Source organism: Culex pipiens, chromosome 3, assembly GCF_016801865.2.
Source record: "Culex pipiens pallens isolate TS chromosome 3, TS_CPP_V2, whole genome shotgun sequence".
Lineage (NCBI taxonomy): Eukaryota > Metazoa > Arthropoda > Insecta > Diptera > Culicidae > Culex > Culex pipiens.
In genome coordinates, this window is record NC_068939.1 from 101,927,412 (window position 1) to 101,953,999 (window position 26,588).

Genomic DNA, 26,588 nt, shown 5'->3' on the forward strand with positions numbered 1-26,588 from the left:
GTGTCCACGTGGTTTATGGATGGTCCCTTACCTAAAGTACTTACGAATATAAAAAAATACATTAACCTTCACTCATTCTAGTGTTGTGGAAAGATCAACAATGGACAGACAATCAAACGTCCATCAACAGAAAGATCCGCATCTGACTCTGATAAAGAATCCACCGTGGCTCCAGTTGTCGCTGTAGTAGAGGAACAATCGGAGGATCCGGGAGAGTGAAATCAAACGGCCTTGGAGGAAACGAACAGAGAAAAAGTGGTAAAGTTTGTATTTTGTGTACTGTTCGAAGTTGAAAATTATTTTCAACTAAAAATGTTATTTAATTCTCAAATGAATTCCGGTTACCCTCCAGCAGCTCAAGCCATCCGGACCAACCAGCAGCTTAAGAACCTCTCCCCCCCCCCTACAGGATCGTGGAGGCACAGTCGAAGGCGCTCCTGTGACCGGCCTTGGAGCAGGTGAACGCCAAAGGCGTTCTAGAGTTCATGTGGAGTCAGCGAAGTCTCGCTGCGGGTCCAGCTGCTGAACGGTACGTTGCCCCTGAAGTGCCTTACACTCCCAAGAAATACATGTTTTAATTAGAAAATTGTGGTTCTTGATTTTTATTTCATCCGTCCTGTAAGTAGATGATCTCTGCCCTGAAAAGGAACGAGCTAGTCCTCCTTGATACTGAAAAGTCATTAGTTTCTTGGAAGTTCGCAAGCGATCGAAAACTTTTGAGATTATTTCATCCCTGATTTCATAAAAAAACGAAAATTTTTATTTTGTAAAAAATCAGAATTATAATTAAATGCTCTAAAGATTATTTCAATCATAACTTTTCTGTTTTTCTCGACGTTAGATAAAATGCCAAGACTATTTGAGTAAACAACAATGAGATTCGATTTATCATTTATCTCTGATTGTTAGTAGGTAGAGTATAAGAAATCTATCGACACAAATCTATTAATAACTCAAAGATACGTTGGTCTCCATGCAGAATCGAAACCACAGGCCGTATCCGAGTCGGACTCGTCCGGGGTGTCGTTCGCGTTCGGGTCCAACGTTCCGATGGGGGCACGTGCTTGATTCGGAGTGGTCGGAACACTCTGGCTGCTGTCGGTGTCCTGTTTGGGGCGTCGTTTCTTCACGGAGCCGTACTTGGGCGGTGGCATTGCCCCATTTTCATCATTCTGCAAAGGTACAAAAATGGCGTCGTTAGTTGAAAAGATTAGATGGGATTTTTCTTGTATTGTACCGGGATGTTGTCAGCCGAGCCCCAACTTTTGTGCAGTTTATCAAAGTAAGTAGAGTTGGGTGGGACGCTAGTTCTCAGGGTCGGTGGAATTCGCGTCGTGTTCGTTCCAACTCCCAAAAAGTTGCTGAAGGCTTCTGTCGTTTTCTTCACCCGAACGTTGAGAGAGCCAATCCTCAGGAATCCCGAGTCTTTTTCTAAAACGGTATGGAAAAGATGTTCACTTGCAAAATATAATGATGGAATAACTTCTATTTTACCTGTATGCTTTTTCCTGGCTTTGATTTCTGTAGAGTATAGAAGATAGCAAATAAGAAAAAAATTAGTAGAGCGAAATGTACAACATTAAAGTCATACAATTAATTATTCACCATAATTGTTAAGCACAAAACTGTTCGTAATTTTTTACATGAAATAAATTAAAACAAAAGTGTAAACCATACACAAACTATGTTGAATGGGAACTGTTGAATTTATGTTAGGGAGCGTTCTTTTATAACGTAACGCAGAAGGGGGGGGGGGTGTTAGAGGCCGTGTTAAGCTCCATACATAATTTTAAAAATTTGTATGGAAATTTTGTCACGAGGGGGCGGGGGCTGGTTTAAAATTTAAAAATCCATTTTTTTGCGTTACGTAATAAAAGAACGCTCCCATTATTGATTTTGTTTGAAATGGAAAAATGGACAACACGAAATACACGATGCAAATCAGACTCCACAGTGTAAACCTACCGAACACCTGGATAGGCCAAGTGGCTTCCATCGATTCCAAAACTACAAATCTTCGACGGAAATGATTATTTAGTATTTATATTTTTATTCTGCAAAACAAGTACCAACTACGAGCAGCCGAATTTTTCGAGCAACGAGAACTTACTTTAAACTCGTTGATAATACCTGAAATACACTATTAGCGTTGAAATATTTTTGCATGTAATTTGTATTTTTCATTTGGCTGAAACTTTTTGGGGGACTTCCCTACGACCAAAGAGGACATTTCGCATTATCGCCATTCGTTCGTTCTACAAGTCTTCAAACATTTTTTGCAGCTTTCCATACAGACATTGATTTGAATATTCGAAAATCTCTAATCGATGTTATAGAGACTTTACACCATTGTGCATTCATCTCTTCAAGGTGGATAGTGAAAGAGGAAAGATTACATAGTTTAAAATCACTTGTCTGGCAATATTCAATAATTGTTACCATGCCTTTTTTCTAACGATTTCTGTCTATGTTTCAAATATTTAGCAGAGTATTTAAAGAGTGAATTATCAAGTTCTTCAAGTTTATCTTCGTCCTCTTCTTCCAGGGATTTAGAAGTTATCTCACAACACTTTTTCTTATAATATTTAGCTTTTATGACATCTTCATCTTCTTCATCAGTTTCTTCTGCAGCCATCTCTCTTCGTTTTGTTGTCAATTCGTCATCCGCGTCCAAATATGCCTGTAAGCGCTTCCGGGTTTTGCGAGTGTGCTTAGAAAGCACGGTCTCGAATCCATCGTTGTCTTCTTCATCAATTTCATTTGTTTGCATTGCATATAGGTCAGGATCACTGTTGTTACTTTTGCTGCTGCTGCTGCTTGGCTCAGGTTCAATCGTTGGTGTACTGCTTTTTTGGGTAACCTTTTTACTCGAATCCGCACATTTTTTGTTCTTTGCTTTGAGTTTGCAAAGCGATTTTTTGCCTATAATCGTCACTGCTGCAGCAGCATTGTTTACAGTGATTGATTTCGGCGTTGGCTGTTTCAGCAACATCCGCAGGGTCCGAACTCCATTTGGGATCCCTGGGAAGAAATTAATCCAGCGGTCGTTGGTGATGGTCAAAATGTCGCCGTATTTACTCATCACTTTGACTACGTCATCATTGCTTATGCCTAGAGGTAGGTCAAGCACACGAACTTCCGTAGCGTTGTTGTCCAGGTAAATCGGGATTTTGCAACCCTGATATACCAGAGGTTTGTCGATGATGGACGAAGCTATTGCTGAGTCGGCGAACTGCAGCACGGCTATTCTTCTTCTATTGCATAATTGCAATGCTCGCAAGTTTTCTTGGTTTACTTGAAGGTCTGCGAGAATTTTTTTTACAAGCTTTGGGCTTGGTTGGTTTTGGAGTTGACAAAAATCCAGAACCACACTGTTTTTGTCTACGGTGCACATTTAAAAAAAAGCGGCGACGCGCACACAAACTGCGGACTGGCGTTGAGGATGCGACTTGTAAGGTCGGCGGTTACTTTGCAACTGTAATCGATGTTCTGATGAGGATGAGGAAAATTCTGAATGATTTACACGCTAAAACAAAATTATCTCGTTTCTAAAGTAACTATTTGTTAACAAAAAGTGAAATACCAAAACTCGTATCTTATTAAGGTTAATGTTAACATCCCATAGGTTGTCTTCCTAAAGTGTCTTGATAAGGTCCAGTTTGTGACGATACACTACCTTCCTTTTACTAAGCAACCGAATCCAGAAGGGAAACGATCACCAGGTTGTGGTGGTCCGAGGCGGAAGCGTTACCACGTGGCTCAAATTTCGAATGTGTTTTTTAATATTTTTTTCTGTTGACAAAACCATTGTTGGAATATTCAATAACATCAAAATGAACTACAATTACAAATCAGAGTTGAAAGGAATTCCAAAACTCTATTAGACACATTCTGTCGACACTACGGATTGTCGATTTTTTTCAGTTTTTTTTTTGTTGTAACTCAGAATTTAAAAAGAAAACATCTCAATATTTTTAGAGATTCAGAAAGTAAGTTAAATTTGACATAAGAATTAATTTTAGGTTTAGGATTTGACTTTTTGGTTTCTGTTCTACGAACGAATATGTAGCGTGACGTTACAACGGAGCAGAATTTTGAATTTTCTCAATATGTTATTGAAAAAGCCGTAGTTCTGCTTCGATAATCAATATAAACCTAGCCTTTTTTGTTTTTCAACTTAAAATTGACTGCTGAATAGGGTGACAAGAAAATTTGAAATTTTTGGAAAATCTTGCGAGATACCACCTGGTTTGATTCTTTAGGTAAAAATGAGTAACTGTGTCAGTGCGAAGTGGCTCAAAATTAGCACAGTTACTTATTTTTACCTTAAGAATCGAGCCAGGGGGGATCCCTGATTCTCGTCGTTGTATCTTTGCAAAAATTGACCAATTTTGATCTACCCAATTGCATTCGTCGGAAAATTTATCCAATTTCAGGATATGATCAAGTTTAGGAAAATGGTTCCTGACCACTAGTGATATTGGGTTTTCCGGAGGTGGTTTTAAAGTGCCTTTCTGCTAATGGAGCACCCGCAGTCGAGCAGTTTTTGACATTTCGCTCTATAAGAAATACATTGTAGAAAAAAGGAAAAACTGCTCGAATGGAAATGCTCCATTGATGTGCTTGAAAATATGATATTTTTGAAGTTTTAAGTAAATTCTTCAGTTGCTTCAATGTGGAGTTTATAAATCTTTTTAAGTTTGTAAAAGTAGGTTTCAGAAGCCTAAAACTATGTAGAATGCAATTAGAGGAAACAAACCCTTTTTCAGCCTATTTCTATTATCGGCCTATCACCAATTACAGCTTCCATAAAGTGTTTCTGACTGTTCCTAAGTAACACATACTCAAACAGAAGCAAGTAACAAATACCGTCAGTGGGGGTGACTATGGGTCAAAAAACGATACACCTTTCGTAATTTCTTAATAACAAAAACAATTTCAATAACATCGAAAACCTTTCAACGTAGATTTGTTCTTAGATAGTTTACTAACATTTTCCTAAAATATGGTGGATTTTGATGAACACTACCTTAAATGCCAATAGTTTGAAAATTGACCCAATCTCACCCCTTAGAGGGGGTGACATTGGGTCAAATGAAACTAAAATGATGCTCAAATACAACGATATGGTAAAAACAAGTCATCCAACAGTGTTTCTTTTTCGAGGGAATCGTATTGACATGCTACAATGTTTAAAGTGGATATTTTCAAATATTTGGGTAGTTTTCGAGCGATTCCAACAAAAATATTAGAAAAATGTTTTTTCGAGAGATCATTTTTTGCCAAAAACATACCTCAACTTTAGACAGCTGCCAAAATAACAGGATTTGTTCTAGGAACGAGATTTTTTCAGCGAAGTCATCTTAAGATGTCTCCTACACAACCCTTTTAACAGAATTTAGTTTCATTGAGAAGAACCTGAGAAATGGTAAAATCCGTAAAAAATCACTTTGACCCAATCTCACCCCCCAGACCCAATGTCACCCCCACTGACGGTAGCTCAAATAAAAGTGGGCAAGCAAATCTCCACTGTTGATGTATCTAATAATTTTGATTTAATAGCGGAAAACTGCAAAAGTGATGAGAATTGGTCGAACGGCTTAGAGTGATTAAAATGGGTTTATTTCCCCTAGAACATCTATTTTTCCAACACATTAGGTTTTCAAATTTTCCCAATTGTATACTAGCTCGGAGAATGTGTCATTAGATTATAAGAAATACGAAATTTTGAATTTTTTATTTTTATTTATTTTATTTTTTTTAGATATTTCAAAAGGTGTTGTACGGTTTTTTTTTGCATTTTTGAAAAGTATTTTATATGAAACTTTTTAAAGAAATCATCTTTACATGAGCTTTTTGTGGTAAGATGTTCGGCATGAGCAAACTTTTTTTCATACTGTAATTTTTTTTGTCATAGCATCATATCGAAACACCCTATAGTTGCGACTTCTTTTTGGCTACTTTGATCGCTCCATTTTTATTCGACATAATTCTACGACCATTTTGTTGATCGCAAATGCGAAGTAAATATCTTCCAGGGCAACCGACATTCCCCAGAGCATGAACATTAAACCACATTAACATTGTTGGGTTTTGTATTGTGTGTTATCGATCATAACTGCCAAATCAAACACGTGGTATGATAGCCACGTACCATTTCACTCGCGCCAACAGTGACACTATACTGACTGACTACAAAGTGGCAAAAGACGTTCACCATCTCAAAAACGTCTCGCGTGCAACATGTTTTCCCCAGTGCATCAACCAAACCAAACGGTCATCGAGCGGTGGCGCTAAGTGGTTGCACACGAGCGTGACATTGTCATTTAATCGATGTGTGTTTCTGGGATGGATAATCGTACGTGACGTTCGACAAATACCATTTATTGATGTTGCCAATTGTCATTGGCGATGTAGCGGAATGTAATTGAATCATGTTCGTTTTGTGATGATTGTGAGAGATATTTTGGGTATTTATTGATGTTTTAACTAAAGATAATAAATAACCATTTATAATTTAATTGAAAAATTAATTGAGTATGTTTAAATTAATTAATTTGATTAAAAGTTAAGTTAAAAATAGGAAATAGAACAGTTTGCCTATTGAAGTTAGCACAGTTAGGCCGTTGTAAATATTTTTCAAAGTTTATGTAACCCCCCTTCAAAATTGGTCCGAAAAATCAGGGGGCAAAAAAACATTTTCAAAAAACATCAAAATTTCAATGGAAATATAATATTTACTGAGAACACACTCACAAAAATGAGTTTTTGCCCTTTCCTCGACTTTGATCAGAGTCGAGGGACATAAAACTTCAAAAAATATTTGCAACGGCCTTATTTAGCTTTCAACTTCCTGTTTTGTATATAGGGGAGATGGGGGTAAGACGGCCACCCTAAGGGAGAAGTCTAATAAAATTTACACAACAGATTATTTTGATCTCAAAATACGTACATATTGTTCTACTACTAGTCCATTATAGAAATGACATAAATTAGTTGGTCTAAAAATCAATTTTCAATACTTTTTAGCAAGTTTAAAAAAATAATTGAAATCGTATATATATGAAATACGCGGGGTAAGACGGCCACCCATGTGGGGTAAGACGGCCAGTGCTATAAATTAATTCAATAACTTTGCTAAATCCACCCAAATACCTACATGGTTGGTTGAACAGACTTCTCTGAACATCATAACTATTTTGGTTGAAAAAAATCAGGTTTCAAATGAGAAGAAAAATGCTGTTTAAAAAATTTAATATTTTGGCTCAGTGGATTTCATATTATTGCGACCACCTTTATGAAAAACTGTGAATTTTTACTACAAAACAAACATAATTTGATTCAAAATAATTAGTTTGTGTATTTCGATTAGAATAAGTAAATCTCGTGGCGCAGGGGTAGCGGCTTCGGCTGCCGATCCCGATGATGTTATGAGACGCGGGTTCGATTCCCGCCTTATCCACTGAGCTTCTATCGGATGGTGAAGTAAAACGTCGGTCCCGGTTTCTCCTGTCTCGTCAGAGGCGCTGGAGCAGAAATCCCACGTTAGAGGAAGGCCATGCCCCGGGGGGCGTAGTGCCAATAGTTTCAAGTAAATCAAAATTATGTAAACAATATTAAATAAGCGATTTTTATGAAAAGTTTGATAGGATTTCATACTGTTCAATGAATTTTGCTATATCACAGTAAAGAATGTTGTCGAAACGGTAAATAATAGCATTTTGATCAAAAATGGATAGTATTATTGAAAATGCTTTTCCTTATCTACAAATATGTCTTAATAGTCAAAAACCGTCAAAAATATAACCTATATCGAATAAAATTTACGGAGGAGGTGGCCGTCTTGCCCCCAAATAATTTTTTTTTTAACATTTTTTGTATATAGCTCATCGCATTTTTTAAATTTTTTCGAAGGACATAATCTAGGGAAAACTTCAATTTAACATGAAAAAATATTTGAAGACAGGAAAACATATTGTTATCTAACAAAAATGCCTAAGTTGTAATTCATGAAAATTAGATCCAGTTTCAAGTTCAAAAATTATTTGTTTATTTTGAGCTATTTTTATACTATTTCAAACAATATTTTTGGCAAAGGTGACTCCATATGCATTATGTAGCATGAGGAACAGTATTGCTAAGCATTTTAGTAATATTCATTAGTATACTTATTAAAACAGTGGGGTGGCCGTCTTACCCCGCCTGGCCGTCTTACCCCCAGCTCCCCTACACTCAACCCCCGGTGGTTGGTCACTTTTTCGTTTGACACTTTTTTAGTATGTACCCCGTTGGTTGGTCAAAGTCAAACTAAAAAGTGACGAACTGTCACTTTTTACACGGCGCTCACGCACACTATCAAAACAAACGCTCAGTAGTGTGTGTGAACTCTGTGTAAAAGGGGTGTCAAACTAAAAAGTGACCCCGTTCGTTTGACAACAGTTGGTGTCAAACCATCGGGGTTTGAGTGTATCCTGTTTTTCTCCATGTAAACTCCAAAAGTTTTCCCATGGAAATTAACACAAGGCTCACCTTGAGAATTATGAATGAACAATGGTTATGAATGAAAATAGCAAACCATCAATTATGGGGAAAGTCGTCCTTCGAATAACGTTTTCAACAAGCAATAATTTCACAGCGTTCGTTACGTAAAAGTCCTTTATTAAAGTTCTCTAATTAAGCGTGTTCTCGAAGCCTTCCTCCTGCCAGCAGAGTTGGGCGTGAAGCTGATCAAAAATTCATGCAAACTGTTTTTTTTTCTCTTTTGGTATAACATATAATATGTTAAAAACAACGTCGCACGCAGTTGCGTTTTTCATTAAAAACTCGCGCGGAATGCAAAACAGGTCCTCTCTGCCTGCTGTTATTTACAGTGGAGTGCGTTATGTAGATAAGTTGAACGAAATTAAAAATTAACTGCAGAAAACAACACACACACACCAATATGAAGAAAAAACTCACATACACACGCAGGGCAACTAGTTACGGGTTAAAAAGTGCGGGATTATGATAAGCTGTGTGTTTCGCGAAGGAAACGAGAAAAGTTGAAACTTGCCTCCAAGCTCCGATACTCCAGGTAGAACTACCGCTGCTTAGGACCTGTAGTCTTAACGCTTGTATTTCTGTGTGTTTGTGTGTTGTTTTTTATTTATCAAATATATATTGTAAACCGCCACCATGTCCATGTTTTGAATTTCGATGGGATAACGACGAAACGTGGTGCGTGCGTGCGTGGATATGGGGAAGGAAGTAAAAAACGTAATTAATAGGCTACTTCTTACGCATGTCCTTGGTACAGTTAGTTGTTATCATTGATTAGTAAAGACCTTCTAAAGTATAAACATAAGTAAAATTATGTAGAGTTTCATTCACTAGAGCGATAGCAAGCTAAACATTGTGATACAACATTGTAAACGTTAAAAAAAGCTCCATCCACCTACAAACTGAGGAATAATTTAAAATTAAGTAATAAAAGGGTTGATTTTCATCTCTCTGGCACTGTGCAGCATACTAAGCAGTAGGCTGTTACCATGGTAATTAAATTTGTTCACGGTTTGTGCGTGCACGTAATCGAATCTATACTTGGCAGATGGGAGGCGTCAACTTTATGTTCTGGTTGGAAGCAGGAGGGGGATCGTCCGTGAAATGAGACAACGCTCAGGCATATTGATAACAAATGATGGGTTCTTCTCTACACAATATCTGATTTGATAACAGCCCTGTTAACTTGGTTTCCTTTTTCGATTGCTATCGAAGTTCGCAGAAGAGACTGATTGTTGGTAGAAACTAATTACATTGTAATTAATTTTCATAAAGGTGTTTCGATTGTGATATCGTGTTCATGTATACTTAGATGATGGCAAAAGTAAGAGAGCACTGAAGAGTATAAGCAGATAGATTGGTAAAAAAATAAAAACGGTTTGATTTGAAAGCATATATCTCAAATGCTATTTTACTGAAAAAACGTTGCTTAATCCACCTTTAGGTGGGTGGTGCCTTCCTCACATTCATAAAGTGGATACACTACAGAGTCTCAAAAAAGAGTATAATAATATTCTAACTTTTGATAGGGTTGTCAGATTTTCAATCTTTTGGACTCTTTGGAAAGATCTCTTGACTACCTATTAGCCTGTCCCATTTTGAGGTCATGTCGAGGAATTTCAGGTGCTCACTTCTTAAATGATAGATTATGATGTTAGGAACAATGTTTTCTTAGGCAAGAAAAAATAATAAAATACTTTCTCGCACCCCCTAGTCGATTTACTGAAAAAAGTCACTTTTTTGAACAAATTTTCTAAAATCGCTTGGAATCAACACAAAAACTGTTTCGATCAGGTGTGTATTATCTTCAAACGATAGGTTTTTGTCCATAGATTAAGATGCACTATCAATATTGGACCAAAATTTAAGTTTTTGGACTCTCCCAGGCGGATTTGTGTCGAAAAAATCGCATTTTTTCGAAACTTTTTTCAGAAATGTTCATTTAATTTAGGGTAGCCTATTTTTCTCAGTGAAACCAATACATGCAGCTTATAGGAAATTTCATGGCGAACATTTTTCCCTCTGAGAAATTCCAATTTCGACACTCCAGAGCCGAGATATTTGAGTTTTAGTGAGGAAAAAAGTGCCAATTTTCAAAATTTCTCAGAATTCAGAAGCAAGCCTACTAATTACACGATGTAGCAAGCATATGTCTCAAAGGTCAGGGTATGCTTTTTTATAGTAATTTTGGCCGCTGAATCCGAATCTGAAATCAAATTTCGTGTAAACAGTGATGTTTTGGAGCTACACCCTTTTGGAATGTTATTTGCGTGTGGCAGTTTTTGTAAATATTGCTCGGTTTGTTCTAGAGGTCGTATCGAGGTGCTCCGATTTGGATCAAACTTTCAGCGTTTGTTTGTCTATACATGAGATGAACTCATGTCAAATATGAGCCCTCTACGACAAAGGGAAGTGGGGTAAAACGGGCATTGAAGTTTGAATTTTTCGAGGATTTGGAATATGACAAAAGTGAGACTAAAAAGTGCCGCTATGGATGCCTACAGGACAATAACTAACGTTGTAAAATGTTTGTTATAGAAAAATCGAAAAACTATGAGAAAAACTGCGATTGGCCAAAAAGTTATTACCGTAGGCTTATAGTCCATGAAATTCCCTAACTTTTGATCTAAAAGAGTATGGGTGTTGCTGGCTGTTACAAAAAGATATTGAGGTTTTTTAAAAAAACAAAAGCTATGAGAAAAGTTTAAACCAATCCTGGATGTCTATGGCTCATTTTGAAGACCTTTTGAATGCATCTAAGAGAGTTGGAATTGATGAAGTTTTACGGAAATGAGAGCAATTTTAAGATTTTTAATGTTTTTTGGACATCAAACTTCAATGCCCGTTTTACCCCACTTCCCTTTGTCGTAGAGGGCTCATATTTGGCATGAGTTCATCTCATGTATAGACAAACAAACGCTGAAAGTTTCATCCAAATCGGAGCACCTCGATACGAACTCTAGAACAAACCGAGCAATATTTACAAAAACTGCCTCTTAAACACGCAAATAACATTCCAAAAGGGTGTAGCTCCAAAACATCACTGTTTACACGAAATTTGATTTCAGATTCGGATTCAGCGGCCAAAATTACTATAAAAAAGCATACCCTGACCTTTGAGACATATGCTTGCTACATCGTGTAATTAGTAGGCTTGCTTCTGAATTCTGAGAAATTTTGAAAATTGGCACTTTTTTCCTCACTAAAACTCAAATATCTCGGCTCTGGAGTGTCGAAATTGGAATTTCTCAGAGGGAAAAATGTTCGCCATGAAATTTCCTATAAGCTGCATGTATTGGTTTCACTGGGAAAAATAGGCTACCCTAAATTAAATGAACATTTCTGAAAAAAGTTTCGAAAAAATGCGATTTTTTCGACACAAATCCGCCTGGGAGAGTCCAAAAACTTAAATTTTGGTCCAATATTGATAGTGCATCTTAATCTATGGACAAAAACCTATCGTTTGAAGATAATACACACCTGATCGAAACAGTTTTTGTGTTGATTCCAAGCGGTTTTAGAAAATTTGTTCAAAAAAGTGACTTTTTTCAGTAAATCGACTAGGGGGTGCGAGAAAGTATTTTATTATTTTTTCTTGTCTAAGAAAACATTGTTCCTAACATCATAATCTATCATTTAAGAAGTGAGCACCTGAAATTCCTCGACATGACCTCAAAATGGGACAGGCTACTACCTATCCAACGATAGGCCGCATGGTAGAACCGGAAAATATTTTCATCAAAATCTGTGAGACCTTTCTAAAAATGTATAGCATGACAGGATTTCTTACAAAAATTACCCTTTTTACAATCTTCCGGACTTTATTCGAAAACGTTTTTTTTAGCTGAAACGTTCGTTTTCGGACGTAATAAAGACGCGAGTCTAGTTGTCTTCGTGGTTCAAATAAGAGTGGGCATATATTTCAGATAACAGTACAATATGAGTAAGCGGAAATGAGCAGCACTCAAGAGAGTGTGAGAGGGAGCAGTTCTGTCAACCGCAGGGGTGTTAAAGAATTGGTTAATCTATTTAAGTCTAGATGTCGCGTTGGACATTACAACTCCTTTTCCCTTAAAAAGCTTCATACCAAAATCGAACACACTTAAATGTGAATAAAATTCTTCTTATTTCTTGAAAGGACATTAATCTAAAAAATCCTAATTCAGTAAGCTAAATGAAGCTAGCACGAATTCACTTGACAAATTAAAAATATTTAAAATCCGCTTTGTGCTTCTTCTTAATCTGCCTCGTTGATCTGCGGATCGGCCGCGTTTCTCGTACCGGCTGTCGCTGATCAACTTCGTCCGACAACGAAGATTCACCCATCGGGTCATCTTCAAAAATCGAGGACTCTGCTGCGAATCCGTAAAAATCCGAATCATCGTCGGAATCTTCATACTCGTGTTCTCTGCGCCTCTTGCTGGTGGTTGGTTGTGGTGGTTGCGGTTTTGAGGAACTCTCTCCAAGGAAAACAAATGAGGGTCGTTTCCGGCGAGAGCTCTGCGGAATTTTGAGTTGACGCTTATGCGCCGAAAGTACTCTGCCGCCAAGAGAGATCTGTAAAACATTTGCAGAAAGATGCATTAGAAATTTGGCTGGTAACCATCTTCTTGTGTCAGTTGGGTTAATGTTTTTGTAATAAATCAGATCTCCATTCTTCAGACTAGTGAATTGTTCTGTTAGACTATCATCATTAGTGTTTACAGTGTTATCATCTTGCGATTTCGTCAAATTGTGTTTAAAATTGTGTTTAGGGTTAATCAAATCCAATAAGGTTTTTGGTTTGTAGGAGAGCATTCTTTCAGAAGGAAAATTGTGATCTTTGACCAAGCATGTGTTCCTGTAGTTAAATAGAAAATTGCAAATTTGCTCATCGGTATCCAACCTCCTTATGTCAGGATCCAGGAGAAACTTTTTGAGAACTTCTTTCACCAAACGAACTGATCGCTCTGCCTGTCCGTTACTCTCGGGATGATATGGTGGGCTTTTCATGACCTTTATACCTTGTTTTTCAAAAAAACTTACAAAAGCGTCAGCATTAAACGGTGGTCCACCATCTGTCACCAAAACGTCCGGCAGCCCGAACCTGGCAAAAATCCCAAGAAAAACTTTGATAACCTTTCTGTGATCAGTACCGTTCCTCATGTGCTCCAACTCGATCCACTTAGTGAAACTGTCAATTACAACCAAAAAAACTTTCTTCTCAAAATAGAAAAAATCTGCATGGATCCTGCTAAATGGTTTCGTTGTTGGTGTCCAATTTGAGTAAGGTGCTTTCCTGGTAACAGCTGTTGTTTCATGACAAACTTTACAAGATTTGACAAAATCTTCAATATCTCCATTCATGCCGTACCAGTAAACAGTCCTCCTCGCAAGTTGTTTGATTTTGTTAATGCCAGAGTGATTTTTGTGCAAAAGTTTCAAAATTTGTTCCTTCATGACCTCGGGAACGATGACACGATCCTGAAACAGCACACATCCATCGACTTCTTCAAGATCTCTGTGCAAGGAGTAGATATCTCTAAAACGTTTCTCCATACGATCAGGCCATCCTTCACGCATGTACTTTAAAATCAACAAAATAAACTCATCCTTGCTAGATTCCTTGGCAATAATCTTGTAATCGACTGGAAAATCATGGCTAAAATTTAAGTTCTTCACAAAATCAAAACACAACTCCCTTGGAACCTCCTGAGATAAAGGAAATCGAGAGCAAAAATCAGCATTTCCCATTTTAGCTGCAGGTCGATACAAAATTTCATATTCATAAATTGCCATTTCATGAACATATCTCTGCAAGCGGGTAACATAAATCGAATTTCGTCCTTCTTTACCAAAAATGGCAATCAAAGGCTTATGGTCAGTATAAATCTTAAATTCTTTCCCGTACAAAAATTTGTGAAACTTTTTCACAGTGCTTACCACCGCTAGAGCTTCGAGGTGTAAAATTGGATAGTTTTTCTCTGCGTTGTTCAGAGTAAAAGAAGTAAAACTGATGGGTTTTTCTTCCCCGTTCACCTCATGTGCAATTACACCACCAATTCCGTACGAGCAAGCATCAGTGACCACAACAATGGGCTTGTCAGGGTCAAAATATTCCAAAACATTAGGTTTCAACAAAAACTGCTTGCAATCATTGAAGACCTTGTTGCATTCCTGGGACCAAACGAAGTTGACGTTCTTTTTCAAAAGATTGTACAGGGTGTGTAATCGAGGAGATAAATTGGGAATAAATTTGGAATAAAATGTTACCAATCCCAAAAAAGCCTTAAGTTCTGAAACATTTCGTGGAGCTTTCGCTTCGCGAATAGTTTCAACTTTATCTGGACATGGGAGCAGACCTTGATCTGTCAAAATGTGTCCCAGATATGGCAAACGATTTACAAAAAAATTGCATTTTTTTAAATTCACTTTTATATTAGCCTTAGCTAATCTCTCCAAGACTAAATAAAGTTTGTCTCTGCAGTCTTCATAATTATCTCCTGCTATCAAAACGTCGTCCAGGTAGCAAAAAACACCGGGAATTCCGTGCAAAATCTTGTCCATAATCTTTTGGAAAATAGATGCGCTCGAGGAAGCTCCTTGTGGCAATCTGTTGTAAATGTAAAGACCTTTGATAGTATTTATGACCATAATTTCCCTTGATTTGTCAGAAAGTAAAAGTTGCGTGTATGCGCCAGCTAAATCAAGCGCACAGAAAATTTTTGAACCAGAAAGTGCGGCAAAAAGATCTTGTGCCAGTGGAAGCGGGTATGTATTCGGTACAATCACCTTGTTGATCGACACTTTGCAGTCAATGACCAAACGAATACTCTGATCTTTCTTTATAATAACTACAACAGGTGAAGCCCATTCCGACGCATCCACAGGTGTAATAATGCCGTCTTTCTCCAAACAATCAAGATAATCAATAACTTTCTGTCTCAGACGCAAAGGAACATTGTATGCTTTTTTAAAAATGGGTGTATTATGCTTTAAAACCAAATCTCCTACAAAACCCTTAATTGGACTTGAAAAATCCTTGTCAAATACTGTAGAGAACTTACTCTTCAAATCAACAACAACACTATCATTCTCAACAGCATGCACACCTTGTGCAGGTAAAGATGGTCGTGAAAAAGCTGATCTCCAGTTGCTGTAGAAGACGTCCAGCCATGTCCTTCCCATGAGCGGGATGAAATCCATCTCGCAACGCAAGATGACAAGGTCCAATTGTTGTTGCACACCATCTAAACGAGCATTTACCGTCACTTTTCCCAACACAGTCAGCCTCTTGCCGTCTATCACTACTAACCGCTTGTTACAAGGCTTAACGACAAGATTACGAAAGTTTCTGTTGAACAAATCTTCAGAGATAACACTCTCAGCTGATCCACAATCAATCTCCATGGTCATACGTCTGTTTTCCAGGAGAGGTTCAACATAACACGGTTCGTTGATCTTGTTGACGGACGAAATCATCATGCAGGCCATATCGTCGTCGTCACTGTGCAAGTCCTTCTTCAAACGCTTAAAAAGACCGTTGCCACTTGAAGAAGGTTTAGGAGAATCAACAAATTTAACACTTTGTTTAGGTTTACGTGGACTACGATTAGTAAGACGATAGCAAAATTTCCTAGTGTGTCCGTTCTTCTTACAAAACGTACAGAAAAAGGTTGGCTTCCCAGAATCACTCTTGTTCTTGTTCCTATCGCTCGAAAACGAACGAGTTCTGTTGTTACTTCTGCTCCTGTTCCGGTAACCTCCCTTGTTCGGTGTACGATCCGGTCTTCTTCCCAAACGATTCACCAAGCTACTTCTACCATCATCTCCGTTGTTCAGAATCCTCGTGCGGTTCGACGACAACTCCTGATTGAGTATCATCTTCTCCGCCTTGTCCGCCGTCAAGTTGTCCTCGTCGAACAGCCTTTTTTGTAAACCTCTATCAAACACTCCCATGACAAGCACATCCCTAATGGCTCTGTCCCTAAAATCACCGAAACAGCACCGTTCGGCTAAAACCTTGACCGACAACACATAATCTTCAGCCTTCTCGTGTTGACCTTGCTTCCTGGACCAAAACTTGAAACTATGAATCACTTCTGAATCACTTTTATCGTAATGCTTTTTCAGTTTGTCTGTTATTGTGTCATAGCTCAAATCTTTTAAATTTTCACCAGGGAAAAGTTTTTTCAACATTGTATACACCTCCTGGCCGCAGATGGCCAAAAACGATGTTTTATAATCAGTCTTATTCAATTTATTGTGGAGAAAAATCCACTCCAGTTGTTCCAAGTATTGACTAAATGGAATTGAACCGGGTAAATAAGGTTCGGTGGTAGCCGTCAAAGACATCCTTGAATAAATAAATTAAACACAAAATAAAAAAAATCAATCGCAAAATAGCACCAACAAAAAAAAACACAAACAAAAACAGAAACAATATCACGTACCTTTGATCTCGTTGGCCAGCAGTACAAAACTACACGTCTTCGTCCAGACGGAGTCAAAATTCCCCAAAATTGTTCTCAAAAAATAATCCGCACCAACCACACCGCGCAGCAGGCCTTGCTTTGCCGCCGCCGACGATCACCAGCAGCTCTGCTTCAGCCGCCGCCTTCGTTGATGAAAATATCACCACCACCAGCAACACCAGCGGTTTCACTTCAGCCGCCGACGCCGCCGTCAAAGAAACTTTCACCACTACAACAGCACCACCAGCGGTTTTGCTCAGCCGCCGACGCTGCCGTCGATGTTGAAATGCACCACCGCGATAGCACTTTGAGCCACCGCCAAGCAAGAGATTTTTCCTCTCTCTCTCCACGCACTGCAATGGAGGATCAAACAAAAGAAAATTTAGCCCTCGATACAAAATGGTGGACAACTGCGTCCCCACGAGGCTTTTCTGTTTCAAACAAAAGAAATCCAATTTCTTTGCCGTTTTCGTCAAATAATCATCACTAAATGCCTTTAGCACTTCTTTTCCTTGCACCTTGGGAAAAATCGCAGACAAAAAAAAACGCTCAACGCACAAGCGAGAAAAAAAATGTCGCAAAACGCCTTTTCTAGGCCACACCAAGGGAAAAAAAAATTTGCAGGTTTCACCAAAAAAAAATACTCACAGAACCACTTACGCCGAAATAAAAATCCGCCGAATTGTTCACGCTTTCAATAATTGCAAAAAGACTTCTTGAAATTTCTAATTTTACCTACGTCGCCAGTTGAAACGTTCGTTTTCGGACGTAATAAAGACGCGAGTCTAGTTGTCTTCGTGGTTCAAATAAGAGTGGGCATATATTTCAGATAACAGTACAATATGAGTAAGCGGAAATGAGCAGCACTCAAGAGAGTGTGAGAGGGAGCAGTTCTGTCAACCGCAGGGGTGTTAAAGAATTGGTTAATCTATTTAAGTCTAGATGTCGCGTTGGACATTACATTAGCATTATTGTCGAAGTACTTTTCTAAACTTTATAACATTAACTAGGGTCTTTTATGACCCGAAGACGGATCGAATTAGACCGAAACGGTAAAATTTCGGTTCAGTCAGTTCGAAGATAATCGTGTGCATATTTTTCGGTGCACGGACTTACAGACATACACACGCACAGACATTTGTTCAGAAGTCGATAGGTATAAGTGAAGGTGGGTCTAAGAGTTCGAATAAAGAAGCTCATTTTTCTAGTGATTTTATAATCTTTCCTCATTATGGTGAGGAAGGCAAAACCCAACTTCATGAAATTGAAAGATATGTCAATCAATGCGAAAAGGACCCCAATACCTTTAAAGTAAATTTATTTATGAACGCTCCCCTAGGGGTCATTCAAGGTGTATATGTTTTGTGGTGGGTCTCGTGGCGCAGGGGTAGCGGCTTCGGCTGCCGATCCCGATGATGCTATGAGACGCGGGTTCGATTCCCGCCTTATCCACTGAGCTTCTATCGGATGGTGAAGTAAAACGTCGGTCCCGGTTTCTCCTGTCTCGTCAGAGGCGCTGGAGCAGAAATCCCACGTTAGAGGAAGGCCATGCCCCGGGGGGCGTAGTGCCAATAGTTTCATGTTTTGTAAAATGTGTATTTATACTATAATTTTTTTTACAACAATTCAATTTAAAAAAAAAACCTTGTTTTTAAACTAAAACCAAAGGGCAATTCACTTCTGATACTGCACCAATATGAAGCCAATATTGGAGTCGATACGGTATGCAACCTAGGAATACTGCGCGAGTATTATACGCGTATGATATTCACGCTGATATTTGGGTAGATATGACCTCATATGCGACGAATATGGTGTCTATATCGTCAATACGGCATGCAGACAATGAGAATATTATGTGCGTATGATACGCGTATGCAGTATACTCGAAGTGATTAACCCCTAGACTAAAACACTTAATATAATTGTTTATTTTCAATAAAACTGCATAAATTAGTCAAAAAGCATGTTCCCATTTAGGGAAATTAACTTAGTTTTTGAAATATTTTGAAATATGGCTAATGATTTTTCGTGATTTCAGGGAATCCGCGTCCTCAGAGTATTGAAATATTTATTTTTAGATTGAAACCACAAGACTGGCATTTTGGAAGCAGCCGTCAATAAAAAAAATAAATTTAAAAAATGCATTGTAAATTCAAGCAAAACAATCAAAACGGGCCAAAGCCGAAGTGTTAACAAAGAATCTGTGCTGCTCGTTCCTAATGCAAACAGCCGCTGATGTAAGCAGGACAGACTGTTTGTTTACACTTCGGCGTTGGCTCATTTACATTGTATTGCTTGAATTTAAAACCAATTTTTAGTTTTTTTAAGGATGTTGTCCACTTCAAAAAGACGTAAGAGCCATTGGAAAACAAAGCCCCTTTTGCAACGGTACTCGACCTACTTACGAAAAAACAATTTCAATAATGCTTGAGATTGTTCATCTACACGCCCTTCAAGTGCTCTAAATAAAAAATAAACGAAATTTTGTTTCAATTTGGAGAAAAATGAAAATTAGTGTCGGTGGTTCTTACGGCTTTTTGAAAACTCACTTAATCTTTTACGAAATGCAGATAGTCAATTGTAAATATACACCAAATGATTGATTGTAACATGCCTATACTACCGTTCTGCACATAATTGTCCCATATTTAAAAAAGTGCCACTGAGAAAAAAAAAAATTGAAATGTTTCGACTGATTTTTGTGTTTCAAAATTTCAATGGAAATAGAAGTGTCATAAACTGAGCATAATCAAGCATCATTGGGCTTGTTTAAAATATTTTAAATATTGGTGAAAATTCGATGGACAGTACAGCATGTTTTTTGGTAAAGATATCTAGAGTTTTTTAAAGGTCCTATAAGCTATTGTGTTTAATATGTTAAAAAAAGTCTAGATATGTTTTCTTTAAATGTTGGATTATTTTAGAACTAATGATTGAAAAATAACTGTACTGATGTGTGCAACACCCTGTCATGGATGGACAATAAAGATGATCTACAAGCTTTGAAAATAAATTTGAATGTAAAAATGTTATAGTTTTTTCTTGAAAAAAAAGATGGATCGAAACTTTGAACATGACAACCCTACAGTAGAATTCTCAATATTCTTCGCCTTAGAGATCGTCGTTAGTTTTGAGGAATTTGAATCTGGCCTGGAACATTTTCGCGTTTGGAAGGACAGGCTGACAAGGCCAAATATTATATATAGTTTCAAACTTGCTTTTGCTCAGTGAAGTTGTTTAGGCTAGAATAGTTAGTGCACATACAAACTTAGATATTGATTTTGACAAGAAAGTAAAAAGTAATGATAAAACATGATTTAATTTGTTAGTTTCTAATAGTTCATGCGTTCAACACAATTGGATTGTAATATTACAAAGAAGAAGAAAATTAAGTACCTATTATGAATGGGTTGTGATTAAAAAGCGAAACTCGGTTTTGTAAAATGCATGATTGATTTAATAAAACAATGTAAACTTATGCTAAGATATAAGGTAATGTGATAAATTAACACTGAAAACGATCTACGAAACGTTTGTTTCGTTACATTCTATATAATTCCAATTATGAAATGCACGCGTCTACAACTACAGCATCACAATTTATGAATACTTGAATAACATCTAAGAGAAATACTATAAAAATCAAAGGAAATGCACTCAAGATTTTAGCATGCAAAAACACGTAAGTTAAAAAAAATGAGCAAAGATATAGGAAAACACAGTTAGTGATGCGTCTTCTTGCGTCGAAAAAAGCTCTGGTTGGTTTTATCGGCCCGGCGCAAGTTTCCGGAAGTTCCGCCGCCGGCGCCACCGTAAAGACTCATTGTGTCACTGGCAACGGCGGCGGCTAGGCTACTGCGATTATTGCGGTCGACGTGGTTAGTAGCAAGCGATAGGTTTTCCGGCGGGGAGATCATAGTAAGCATTGAGTGCGTGCGTTGCAGCTCAACTCCGGTCGTGGTGGAGGGGCGCTGTCGGCGGCTTTTCTTGCGCATAAAAGTGCCGCCCCGAGCCAACGGCGAGAGGAGTTTTTTCGACGGAAGAGAGTGGAACCGCTCGTTCACCACAAACATCGGATCATACTCACTGCTGTAGGTGGATGCCGATACACTTGTCATCTGTTTCTGATACTCGAGCGCTTTCTTGCCACTCCAGTCCAACAGGTCCCGGTCAGCCTCTGGAAGATTAAACAGGAGAAAAGGAGAAAGAAATAACGTATTAATCAGGTGGGAAGCAAATGAAGCCAATCAATCGTCAATCGATTTTTATTAATAAAAGTCTGTTTTGACTGATCCTTCAACGATCTCGATTCAGGTTTCTTCCCTCAAAACCCATTCAAAATTCGCTCGTCTCCTTCCAATTCCAAAACTGGTTCATTATCAACAATCAAACAAATTTGAATATCCCAATGATACGCCTTTACACAAGGTCGTTCCGCTCCGGGCACAAATGGACGACTTATTTGTCGAAAAAAGACATCAATGGCCGCTTCCAAGAAATGTGATATCTTCGCGTTTGATAATTATCCGATTTTAAAACTGTAAAGGAAAGCAGAAGGCAGACGAACGAGGCAAGAATCGTGACAGCTTTGTGTGATTATCGCGTTTCCGCTGTGTCTTAGCAGTCCGACCGACTGGTGACGGTATCATAACAAGTTGCAACAAACGGCCACCTTCCCGCGCCTTATCGTCCGTCAATCAAAGCAGGCCGATCAATTCATTTTTCTTGCTTATCTTGCGTGAAGAAATTTGGCGGTTGAGTGGAAAGTGCGATGGAAATAATTTGTGGAAAGATGGTTATGACAAAATTTATTGAATACTGGAAAGTTAAAAAAGTAAGAATTTGAAGTGTTTGAGTTATATTCTCTTCATTTAATTCAATTAATGAGGGGAAATATACCTATTCTCGTCTTTCACCTATCTTCGGCATATGGAGAGTTTTTAAATGCTCCAATATAATTGTTTAGGCCATAGGGTGACAATAAAAAAATGACATCAAGGATACCCTGTAACTCCATTCCTTGGGCAAGGCATTTTTCTGCCAGGTGGCGTGAGTCTCGTCCAAAATTATCCAAGTGTGAGATTCTTGTATGAAATTCAATTCTCTGCAACTTTGCCAAAGAGTGCAAAACGATATGAGTTGATCCTGATTTTTGGTGATTTTATAGTAAAAATCATTTTCTTATATATGCTTCCTATATACGCCTTATATAAAAAAATAAACCATCCACCTTCACGACCCCCAGGTCTTTTGTGGTCTCTATTGCAAGTTTCTGCTTGAACCAAGGAGTCCGAAGGCTTGAATGGGGAGGGCACCCAAACCTCTTTCTACTCCAAGGAACCTTCCACCCCAGAGTTCGCCAGTGATTCCCCAGGCCGCCAGCGATTTCACCGGAACAGGCTTAGTTTGGTGTGTTGTTTGTCTTAACAGCAGGGAGACAACTTCCACACCTGGAATGACTTAATACCTTCAGGTATATAAGCCGATTTCTTTTCATCGCATTGCATCAGGATCAACTCGGATCTTCTTGCATCAGTCGACAAAGTTGCAGGGAATTAAATGTCTTATCACACTTAAACAATTTTTGGCAACACCTGCGCCACCTGGCAGAAAAATACTGAAACGATGTTTTTCTGCATACATTTTTGCGTTTTTCCCCATATGAACTTCAACGATAAAAAGCGACCCTTACACCTTAACCGATTTGACTCAAAATTGGAACAGTAACTTATTATTGCCTAAAGAATCGATCCAGGGGGTATCTCTTGGTCCATAAAATAAATAAAATGTTTTTTTTTTATAAAATGTTCAAAATGCACCGCTGCGATACTCCTTTATGAAAACAGCGGTGTCATCTAGTGGTGACTGATGAAAAGTTATTTTAGCCGGTGCATTTTGCCCCGTAATTGTAGTGCATATTGCCCCACACGATTGTTTAAAATGAATTTGAAATATTTTTCGAAATTTGTTTGACTTTTTTTTCACATGGATGACGTAGAATAAAAGTTGATTTAGAACATCTAACATAATTCGGACGAAGGAGAGAGAACGATTTCTTGTAACTTTTCTTGGCTTGCTTTCGCTGCCGCTGCTGCCCATTTGAAATTTTCCTCCTTGACCAGTTCCTCCGCTTTATGCAAAAAAAAATCATCATGCTCGTCATTAGCTGGATAATTGAAGGAGTTTTCAAATGAGCCTAAAACATCGAAGATCTGGTAACCCTACCAGAAGTTTGAGCACTTAATCGTCCCCAAATTTTGGTTCAAAATCGTGTGCTCTTTCAAAAAAGCCTATAACATCCAGTACTTTGTTCTAGAAATCAGGAGGAAATCCAGTTTTTTCGTGAAAACTTAACACGTAGCCTTATGTGTGGGACAAACTTGTTTAGCGTTTTTCTCAGCTTGCTGTTTTTGCATATCGACGTCGTCGTGCTATCATGTCGCACCCGCCATTTTGACGTTCCGAGAAAAACGCGTTTTAATGTTTGACCTTGAATAAACAAAAACGAAATCACGCAATGTAAACAATAACGAACACGTTTTGTTTGGCTGACCATTCTGTGCATTGCCCCGAAGTTTGGTTGAAGTTGGTTGCTGGAGTCCCGAGTTATAATTAAAAACGTTTACGGTAGTCTAACTTGTACGTGCGTCAAACGCATCCTGACCTGAAATCCCTTTGCCCTTTGTCGCACTTACATCAATTTTCAGGGAGTGACAAGATAGCACGACAGGATTGAAACTTCTTTTATATGTAGAGTGACAAAAATGTTCGGAGCTGTTTTGGTTTTCATTGAATATCTCAGGATTGAAATCGAATTTTGGGGATCTGTAAAGGTCAAAAGATGAGGCATTGTGAGCTGCACAAAATGGCGTTCTTAACTCAATTTGGCCCAAGATACACGTACGACAAGTTAGCACGACGGTGACGATATGGGACATTTATGCGAACATGGGCAGTATATGAATGTGAGGAATGCACCAACCACCTCTAAGTGGATTTTCGTTTTACAAAAAATGCAAATAAAAAAAAAACAGTGTCATAAGCAATATGTTGATCACAAACTACAACTGATTTCCATCAATTATCTAAAAGTTTATTAGTTCAAGTTCAGGTTTATTCCAGCTTATTCCCACAAGTGATCCCTTGCTGCCAACTAACTTTCAGCGCTACTTGATTTAAAAGTGACTAATAGTGTCAATCGAAGTCGAGTTGCGCTTAGTGTGTCACTCGATCCGACCCGTACAATGATATATGTGGGTTATTTATTTATGCCATCAAATTTGGTGTGGTTCGCTCGGCGGCGGTGTGCATTTGGGGACAGAGGCCCTTCAAAAGACCAATCAATCGTCGTCGTCGTCGGTCCATCTGTTGACCGCTGCGCCACGCCGCTCGTGGGGTCTCGCAGCTGTCACGTGGGGACGAATAGAATGATTTATCGTACTATTTTGGCTCTCCACGATTTTTTTTCCATGCTGTCAACCAGAGTGGTTCGATTTGATTTATTTAAACATGTCAAGTTTTCCCACTTTTCGTCGCCGTCACAGGCGCGAAGATACGGCGCGGGGAACGAACGACCTTGGACGATTTCCGGTTGGGTTAGAAATCTAAACCATACTTACTGTAAACGTTGCAAAGTAGCTCAAAGATATCGTTTCGTCCGAATTGCATCGCAATGTGAAGCGCAGTATAACCCTGTGGTGATAGAATAAAAAACAACATTTTAGTAAACCTTCTATGTGATGCATATAAAATCAATTTAAATTATTCAAGGTAAAAGCTGTACACAAATCCCTCATCCGAAATGGTTTGCGAAATGAACAGCAACAAAAAGCTGTGCCCGTAAATAGCGATCGTATCAAATCGGGACAGAAAAAAACAACCGTATCTAATCAAAAAAAAACCTCCGAGACGAAAGAGTTATGTGCAGAAAATTGCTGGGTGAATAATTAAAGTTATTTGAAATACAGCGCAACCCGAAAGAGGTAACATTCATATTTAGAGTTGAAATTGAATTGTTAAAAAGGCACACACTGCATAGATCGTGCCACGCACGCACACACACTTTAAAAATGGGGATGGCATGAATCGACTGACTTTAAAAGTTTGATTGACAGCTGACAAGAGGCGTGGATGCGACGCCGCTTTTTTTCATTGAGTATCGTGAAAGATTGGCCAGTTGTTGGTGCCGCTGTGCACCCTTGCCGCGATATCGTTTAGCATTAGTTACTTGTACATACAATTCGTTATTGAAAAGATTTGTGATAGAAAATTGATAAATTTGCAGAATCAGTTTTTTGGTGAATTTAAAATAAATCTGCAGCAGGTGGCGCAGGTCTCGCCCAAAATTGTCCAAGTGTGAGATTCTTGTAGGAAATTTAATTTCCTGCAACTTTGTCGAAGGGTGCAAGAAGATCCGAGTTGATCCTGATGAGTTATTAGCAATGCGATGAAAAGAAATTGGCTTATATACTTGAAAGAATATAAGGGGTATATAAGAAGTACATAAGAAAATACTTTTTACTAGAAAAATCATCAAAAATCAGGATCAACTCGGATCGTTTTGCACCCTTCGACAAAGTTGTAGGAAATTAAATTTCCTACAAGAATCTCACTCTTGGAAAATTTTGGGCGAGACCCGCGCCACCTGGCAGAAAAATATTAAAACGATGTTTTTCTGCATACATTTTTGCGATTTTCCCCATATAAACTTCAACGGTAAAAAGCGACCTCTTAACCTTTACCGATTTGGCTCAAAATTTGCACAGATACTTATTTTTGCCTAAGGAATCGAATCAGAGGGTATCCCTGATGTAATTTTTTTTTATTGTCACCCTAGTGTCCAACCACAATAAAAATAACTGAATCTGAGTCCGTTGTAGATGATGATGACTTATCGAATGATTTCACAGTGATGGTAAGTGATTACAACACATAATTTTATACAACACAATAAAAATAAAAGTTTAAAACTTGGTGAAAATTTTGCTCGGCTTTTATTTTTAAGGAATTCACGAGAAATCAAACATCTTTTGCCTTTCTTACTAAAGAAAGGTAAAGGGTTTGCTTTGGCTTTTTAAATATCGTCAGCTGTGTGCTATCTTGTGACATAGACCATTTTGGTCGAAAATGAGTTAATGATGACGTTTTGCTATACTTAACTAACACTACAAGATGCTTTAACCCGATTTTGGGAACTCGCTTCCGTTTCCCGGATATCGCAATGCACACTTGTGACATAGACCAATTTATCATCAAAATGATCGTGCACACTTGTGACACGTCATACATGTTGTTGGAAAATGTGGAAAATTTCTCTTGTTTTTCACAAATTTATGTTGATACACATTTTCTAAAGGCAATGCAATCTTTTGTTTTTGAAAATATACTGATTAAGTCGGTTAAACTATTGATTTAAGCTTATTTTAGTTTGTATGGGAATTCTGTGCACACTTGTGACACGTAGTACAATTTTACTTTCGAAACACACTTGTGACACGTGCTTTTCAGATTTTTGTTTACATAATTTATTGTATCTTTTAACTGGTGTAACCAAATTAGTTGAAACTTGGAGCGATTGTTTAGCGATAGTATACG

General features: G+C 38.1%; 2 protein-coding genes across 5 annotated transcripts; both read right to left on the bottom strand.

Moving 5' to 3' along the window:
* Positions 1 to 752: 752 nt before the first annotated feature.
* On the bottom strand, positions 753 to 24,686 carry LOC120418826 (uncharacterized). 2 transcript variants are annotated; one of them, XM_039581342.2, is made up of 5 exons: positions 24,614 to 24,686; positions 21,082 to 21,171; positions 1,495 to 1,521; positions 1,238 to 1,431; positions 753 to 1,172 (listed from the first exon to the last, which is right to left on the bottom strand). In XM_039581342.2, exons 1-5 carry the CDS (start codon positions 24,660 to 24,662, stop codon positions 954 to 956), a joined length of 579 nt encoding a protein of 192 aa, XP_039437276.1. In that variant the 5' UTR covers positions 24,663 to 24,686; the 3' UTR covers positions 753 to 953. The 2 variants fall into 2 exon arrangements, with proteins under 2 accessions (XP_039437276.1, XP_039437277.1); XM_039581343.2 differs by lacking the exons at positions 21,082 to 21,171; positions 24,614 to 24,686 and adding an exon at positions 1,966 to 2,139.
* Positions 9,128 to 18,608, bottom strand: LOC120418825 (uncharacterized). 3 transcript variants are annotated; one of them, XR_005605628.2, is made up of 4 exons: positions 17,652 to 18,596; positions 16,971 to 17,344; positions 12,233 to 13,095; positions 9,128 to 10,118 (listed from the first exon to the last, which is right to left on the bottom strand). XR_005605628.2 is itself a non-coding variant. In XM_039581339.2 (4 exons), exons 3-4 carry the CDS (start codon positions 16,870 to 16,872, stop codon positions 13,061 to 13,063), a joined length of 1,323 nt encoding a protein of 440 aa, XP_039437273.1. In that variant the 5' UTR covers position 16,873; positions 16,971 to 17,344; positions 17,652 to 18,608; the 3' UTR covers positions 10,372 to 13,060. The 3 variants fall into 3 exon arrangements, 2 of the variants coding, with proteins under 2 accessions (XP_039437273.1, XP_039437274.1); XM_039581339.2 differs by lacking the exon at positions 9,128 to 10,118 and adding an exon at positions 15,585 to 16,873 and having other exon boundaries at positions 10,372 to 13,095; positions 17,652 to 18,608; XM_039581340.2 differs by lacking the exon at positions 9,128 to 10,118 and adding an exon at positions 15,585 to 16,873 and having other exon boundaries at positions 12,425 to 13,095; positions 17,727 to 18,608.
* Positions 24,687 to 26,588: the final 1,902 nt, after the last annotated feature.